General features: G+C 40.0%; 2 protein-coding genes across 2 annotated transcripts; both read left to right on the forward strand.

Annotated features, from left to right (window-relative positions):
* The first annotated feature begins 793 nt into the window (after positions 1-793).
* LOC118337924 (low affinity immunoglobulin gamma Fc region receptor II-like) lies at positions 794-3,821 on the forward strand. Its single transcript, XM_035675089.1, has 7 exons — positions 794-884; positions 1,011-1,052; positions 2,160-2,414; positions 2,569-2,814; positions 3,247-3,380; positions 3,475-3,570; positions 3,816-3,821. Exons 1-7 carry the CDS (start codon positions 854-856, stop codon positions 3,819-3,821), a joined length of 810 nt encoding a protein of 269 aa, XP_035530982.1. The 5' UTR covers positions 794-853.
* A 495-nt stretch (positions 3,822-4,316) lies between these two features.
* On the forward strand, positions 4,317-6,691 carry LOC118337925 (low affinity immunoglobulin gamma Fc region receptor II-b-like). The gene is made up of 6 exons (XM_035675090.1): positions 4,317-4,349; positions 4,681-4,739; positions 5,023-5,300; positions 5,401-5,649; positions 6,424-6,555; positions 6,636-6,691. Exons 1-6 carry the CDS (start codon positions 4,317-4,319, stop codon positions 6,689-6,691), a joined length of 807 nt encoding a protein of 268 aa, XP_035530983.1.
* Positions 6,692-6,813: the final 122 nt, after the last annotated feature.

Raw genomic sequence — 6,813 nt, forward strand, 5'->3', positions numbered from 1 at the left:
CCTCTTACTGTCAGATAATCAAACCTGATATATCTGAAAAATGTCTAAACACTCACTTATAAAAAGAGAGAAATTATAAGTTTTCATTTTACTGTAGGCGTTATTTCATTTTTACTTGTACACAATATATTCTGTGTTCTTTGTATCAGCTGGTTGTCCAGTTGTGTGGCTCCCTCTACTGTTAAAACAATGACACTACAGTCTAAAGTAATTGTACATCGAGTCTGTGGAGGCTGTGAGTACTCTATGGAAGCCCATTTCCACCTATGCAAGAGGAAATTTTTTTCTGTAAGTCATTATAATGAGAAACAAAAAAATGACTTAGTATCACAAAGTAATTTGTTAAAAGCTGGTAGCATAAAGGGAGCATGATTCAAGGTCTTAAGAGCTTCACCTAGTGGAAGGATTACAGTCATGGGAGAAATTCTGGTGGCTTTTGTAATTGCTATTAGACAGCAAAATACTTAAAGGATTTAATTTAATCGAAAGCATAAAATATGTATTGACCCATACTGATGGTAGACTGGTTACAAGGTCTGTGCTATATTACCTTGCTTGACTGTTTTCTAATTCAAGTAAAGTTTTATTTCACCAGAGTGGAGAGTTTTACCTGCAGCTTCTTTGTTGCTGGTAGAATGACTTGTTTCCCCAGAAAGTTACCCTACTGTTACATGTTTTTCTTGTTGTAAAGTAAATTACACAGTTACCCAGATGCAGCCACATGTTTATCACACATCCTAAAGGTGGGCTGGTTTCACGTCTACATCTTATATATGCTGTTACTGGTCTGCGCAGAGGAAGTGGTCGGCACACTGTGTCAAGTCAGTCATTTTCCATTCAGCAGTGAGACAGGATGAAGATCGCTGTGTTATTTCTCAGTCTTTGTAAGTAACAATGTCCTTTTTTTTACAATATATCTCGCAGGACGTCTTATCGGCTCAAACTCAACAGATATCAAACATTATCCTGATCTCTTATCTTTCTCTCTCTGCTGTCTGTGTGTTTGTCAGGTGTGTTTCATACACTTGCCTCATCTGATACCAGAAAAGAAGGTAATGAGCTCTTTATGTGCAAATACAACAACATGTAAAGATGGTGATGAGCTTGATGAGAGTCCTTCTGCAAAGTCTTCTGTTTGCTTGAGGTTCATTTATGATAAAAGTCTTCATTTGCCAACAATAGTTAAAGTCCAGATGAAACCGAAATCGTGAAACAGATGAGTGCTATTTGCTTCTGCAGGTTTCCTGTAAAAACAGGCAGTTAAAGAGGGAAAGGGGCCATACACAGCACTAATGGCAGCTACATTAGCAGTTAGCAGAGTTGAGGCAGAGCAGCCGGAGGAATTTGATCAAGTTTTCACTTAAATCACTGATAAATTTGTGCTTTTGTACAATAATCAGTGACATTCGGCCCCCAGAAACACTTCTCTCTGGTAGCGAACCATGGTTTTAGCTTGCTAGCAAACTAATGAATCTTGTCTTTGTCGTTTAAAGTTGGTTGACGGTTGAATATCATGATATTATTGGCTATGCATCACATTTTGTTTTACAGGAAGAAAAATCAAGTTTTTGTAGATTGTTTAGCATTCATTGTTAAATAGGGGTAACACAGAATTGTGTATGCAATCTTAAAGGGTTAAAAACTGTAATTTCCCCTGGCCTTTAAAGCAGCGACAAGGAATTTTGCCTTTGTGTTGATTTTGGGAGACCCTGTGGACAAAGCAGTAGGCGGTGTCTACTCCGTGGTGTCATTAATTTCAAGGGAAATCTGACCAAACTCAACCTTGTGGCAGGAATTAAGAATAACTATATAGAAATAGCCAATCTTGTCGCTGATGGTCTTGTTGGTTTATGTAGTTATATAGAAGCATCAGTATTAAATAAGACTCTTTCATAACCAGTTCCTCCAGTGGGTTTACTGTCTATCAGACACAATCAAATTCAGTGGCGTGCTGTTCGCATTAAATCACAGCTGCCATAACAAGCTGAGCATGTATATAATTTATCCCAAGAACGTATCTCTTGGTTTGGAGAGCTGGACCGGGTGCCTCTCCAATTAGGTTCTTGAGGTGCACTTACAAAACACTAAAAAGGGTTAATCCCATTGGTCGGGTGTCAACTGCAGCCATAACATCCTCCATCTTGTTTTGTTTTTTGCAGCCATTCTGAGAGTCCTTCCCAACAAATCCCAGTTCTTCCAGTACGGGACTGTCACTGTGAGCTGTGGGCAGCAGGGAGAGTGGAGGGTTAAGAAGAACACATCTCAAAGCATGAACCAAGATTGCTTCACATCCTGGGGTGGAATAAATGAATCCCTCTGTTTCACCAATGACCTTTACCCATCAGACAGTGGAGTGTACTGGTGTGAGTCTGCAGAAGGAGAGTGCAGAGATGCCGCCAACATCACTGTGACCAGTGAGTTTAAACAATAAAAACTGCTGTTGGAGAAAAAACCTTTCACTCTACATATCCTCCTGTGAGAGACAGGACACATACAGGGTTTTGATCACCATACTTGATACATCATACTGGCAAAAGATCTTGTAAATAATATTGATCTGTCCCTCAGGTGGCTCTGTGATCCTGGAGATTCCTGTTCTTCCTGTGATGGAGGGAGACAATGTGACTCTGCGCTGTATAAACAGGACTCCTTCGGCCTCCAATCTCACTGATTTCTACAAAGACGGGTTTCTGATCAGGAGCAGCTCTACAGGAAACATGACCATCCACAGTGTCTCTAAATCTGATGAAGGACTCCACAAGTGTAACATCTCTGGAGTTGGAGAATCACCAGACAGCTGGCTGACTGTCAGAGGTGAGATTATAATTTTCATCTGCTAACAGCTGCTTCATTTTCCCTCTGATGCCCCTGGATGATCTTGTTATACTGATGGGCAGTAAAACATCCACATTATATGATAGCACCGAAGATTCCCTCTCAGCACAGTATTTTGAATTTGGTTTGAGTGAACTGTTGGGTCCTGTACAAGTGTACATTTAAATTAACCTTATTTCAATATACAGAATTGAATAATTATCCAGCTATAAACTCACACAGTCATGAAAGATACAGTTTGATTCCTGATGTACTGCAGGAGAAGAGCTTGAATGATAAAGCTGTTTTGGGGGGGTTTGTGAGGGCTGTAACACAATCAAGAAGCAGAAGCAAAAAGTGGTCTCCCCCATATATTTAATTCGATTGCTTTTAAGTTGTACAATGAAATAAAACTCAATAATCTCCCTCCAGTGTCAGACTCTGCAGTTCCAATGCTTCCCGTGATGTCTGTGTCCAGACTGATATGTCACATAGTCGTAGGGACTCCTTTCCTGGTGTCCACCATTATACTGGGACTCAATATAGAGAGACAGAAGAGGGTGAGAGCTAACACTACTGATCCAGATGCATTGTACTTTCAGTTTTCTCTCTGTTTATTCATTCTTCCTTTTCTTCCTTCTTTCTTTATGTTCAACTCCTCGGCTTGTTGCAGACGACAGAAGACACAATGTCATCATGGAGGCTGAAATAGATGACAAAGACTGCGCCACAGATACTGAAACATTTATTGTTCATGTATGTCTGTGTTACATTTTTATTTGTGTATCTTTATAAAATGTCATGCTTGTTGAAATGAGTTTTTCTGTGGTGAATACAGATTAAATCAATGTTTTAACTTCTCAAGACTCGCTTATATTCCTTCTTTCTTTTTTAATCAGAGTTTTTACTTTATTATTGGGTGTTATTTCAGTTTTATGTCTTATATCAGATTTAAATTCTGTATCTCTGAGTATCTATGATGTTGTGTGACTCGCCTCTAGTGTTAAAGCATGTGCACTACAATCTAAGTCATGTAAATATTAGTCTGGGGAGGCTGTGCGAGATGATGGTGATGAACAATAGGCGGTTAGGGTTAGGAAATTGGAGACAATTGAGATCTCAGCGTTTGTTGGCATTTAGGTAGAGGTATAATTATATTTACTGACAGTCAGCCGGAGAGATGTAAATGGAGGTATACAGTGCACAGATTACCGAACAATCTGATTATTTTTTTTCTTACTACTCCAGACTAAGCCGCGATATATTGATGTGAAAAAAATGTAAGATGAATTGCTACATATGACTTGGTCTTTTCCAGAAAGTTAGCCGAGCTGTCGGTACACTATGTTTTTCTGACTAGTATAGGTGAAATTACACAATGACCGAGTAACACCATATTACACGTGGGCGTGGTTTCAGCACGTACGACAGGAGAAAGTGTCGACAGAACTGTGTATTAGGTCGGTCATCTTTTGTCCGGTTCAGGCAGTGAGGACAGGGTGATGAAGATCGCTGTGGTCATTGTGTCAGCATTTGTAAGAATATAAACAATGTGTTGCTTTTTGTGCTTTGACTCAGATCAGCTCAAACGCAACAATAGTCAGAATGGCATGTATCTGGATCCTTTTTATTGTCTCTCTGCTGTGTCTGTGTTTGTCAGGTGTATGTTTTGCAAACACTTGGCTTCATCTAGATACCAGAAAAGAAGGTAAGAGGCTGCTTTTATGTGCAGGAATACAACACCATGTAAAGATGTGGATGAGCTTGATGAGAGGTCCTTCTGCACGAAGGTCTTGCTGTTTTGGGTTGGAGGGTTCCCCCAATTTTTTTTTTTTTTTTTTTATGGGATTTTTTAAAACTCAAAAGGGTACAGTTGAAGCTGGCAGACAAAGAGAATTGTTTGCATTGTGTGTGATTCGTGTGCTGTAGTGTTTCTACGCCTATGTATTTTTCAAGGGAAGTCCGCCGAAACTCACCATATGGCAAGCAGTTAAGAATAACTAATATATAAATAGAATACTCTCGGCTGGAATGGTCATGTTGTTGTATGTTGAGTGTATATCGAGCACAAGTTATTGACGATTGAGGATTCTTTCAACAGTGTCTGCGGTTTTAACATTATCAATTCAGACGAACAGTGGCACTTAGAGGCCCACTTGACGAAAAGGTAGTCACTTTGGGTGGTTGTTCGACTGGCAGCCGTATCAGCCTCCATCTATTGTTTCTTGCAGCCGTTCTGAGAGTCCTTCCAAACCGATCCCAGTTCTTCCAGTACAAGACTGTGTCTCTGAGCTGTGGGCAGCAGGGAGAGTGGAGAGTTAAGAAGAACACATCAAAAAACATCAACCAAGAGTGTTTCACATCCAGGAATGGAATAAATGAATCCCTCTGCTCTATCGATGACCTTTACCCATCAGACAGTGGAGTGTACTGGTGTGAGTCTGCAGAAGGAGAGTGCAGAGATGCTGTCAACATCACTGTGACATGTGAGTTAAACAATAAAAACTGTTGTGTTGGTGAAACTGTGGACAAATAAGTTTTTTGATCACAATACAATCGTGTAAATGATCATGCTCTGTCCCTCAGGTGGCTCTGTCATCCTGGAGAGTCCTGTTCTTCCTTTGATGGAGGGAGACCATGTGACTCTGCATTGTATAAACAGAATGGACTCTGCCTCCAATCTCATGACTGATTTCTATAAAGACGGGTTTCTGATCAGGAGCAGCTCTACAGGAAACATGACCATCCACAGTGTCTCTAAATCTGATGAAGGACTCTACAAGTGTAACATCTCTGGAGTTGGAGAATCACCAGACAGCTGGCTGACTGTCAGAGGTGAGATTATAATTTTCATAAATAGGACCCTGGGAATATAGGAATTTGGGAACATAGGTCCTTTGGGACACAGAACTCTGGGAACATATGGCTCTGGGAATATAGGAGTCTAGAAACATAGGACTCTGGGAACATAGGACCTTGGGAACATATGGCTCTGAGAATATAGGACATTGGGGATATAGGACTCTTGGAACATTGGACTTTGGAAACGTAGCCTTCTGAGAACATAGGACTATAGGAACATAAGACTCTGGTAACATAGAACACTGGGAACATAGGACATTGGGAATATAGGCTTCTGGGAACATAGGACATTGGGAATATAGGCTTCTGGGAACATAGGACTCTAGGAACATAGGGCTCTGGAAACATAGAACTAGGGGAATGTAGGACTCTGTGAACATATGGCTTTCGCAACATAGAGCCTTGGGAACATAGGACTCTAGGAATATAAGACTCTGGGGAACATATGAATGCTGACTGTATTTTGAATTTGTTTTGAGTTGGAGTTTTGGATTCGAGGATACTATTGGGTCTAGTAAAAGATTACATTAAAATGATTCTGAATACAATTTACAGTCTATGGAAGGCCATTCATCACTAGTGCATTATAAAGTCACAAAGCTGCAAAAGATTTAGCCATTTTTTAGTTTATATCCTGGAATACTCCAAGAGCAAACATTAAATTGTGAAATATTAGCTCACTGTTTTGCTCCTTGCGTTCAATGTTTAAGTCGTACAATGAATTAAAACTCAATAATCTCCCTCCAGTGTCAGACTCAGCAGTTCCCGATGCTCCCGTGATGTCTCTGTCCAGACTGATATGTCACATACGTCGTCAGGGACTGCCTTTCCTCGCGTGTCCAACAATCATACTGGGACTCATATGCAGAGACAGAAGAGGTGAGAGCTAACACTACTGATCCAGATGCACTTGTACTTTCAGTTTTTGTCTGTTTTATTCATTCTTCTTCATGTTGCAGCTCCTCGGCTTGTTGCAGTGGACAGAAGACACGATGTCATCATGGAGGTGGAATAGAGATATTTAGTCTTATAAAGTTTTTGTATGTCTGAATTACATTTTATTTATTTGTTAATTATATCATATTATATATTTATTTCATGCTCACAAAAGAAGTTTTTCTGTGTGAATAAGTTGCA

The sequence above is a fragment of the Morone saxatilis genome, unplaced genomic scaffold (genome assembly GCF_004916995.1).
Source record: "Morone saxatilis isolate NCDOM2014 unplaced genomic scaffold, NCSU_SB_2.0 Contig4, whole genome shotgun sequence".
NCBI lineage: Eukaryota > Metazoa > Chordata > Actinopteri > Moronidae > Morone > Morone saxatilis.

Excerpts from the sequence above, each read along its gene's own strand:
- LOC118337925 (XM_035675090.1), top strand. The coding sequence starts at position 4,317 with ATGAAGATCGCTGTGGTCATTGTGTCAGCATTT. Across the intron at positions 4,350-4,680 it reads TGGTCATTGTGTCAGCATTT|GGTACAGTTGAAGCTGGCAG; the intron begins GTAAGAATATAA and ends AAAACTCAAAAG. Across the intron at positions 5,650-6,423 it reads CAGCTGGCTGACTGTCAGAG|TGTCAGACTCAGCAGTTCCC; the intron begins GTGAGATTATAA and ends ATCTCCCTCCAG.
- LOC118337924 (XM_035675089.1), top strand. The coding sequence starts at position 854 with ATGAAGATCGCTGTGTTATTTCTCAGTCTTT. Across the intron at positions 2,815-3,246 it reads CAGCTGGCTGACTGTCAGAG|TGTCAGACTCTGCAGTTCCA; the intron begins GTGAGATTATAA and ends ATCTCCCTCCAG. Across the intron at positions 3,381-3,474 it reads AGAGACAGAAGAGGGTGAGA|CGGCTTGTTGCAGACGACAG; the intron begins GCTAACACTACT and ends TGTTCAACTCCT.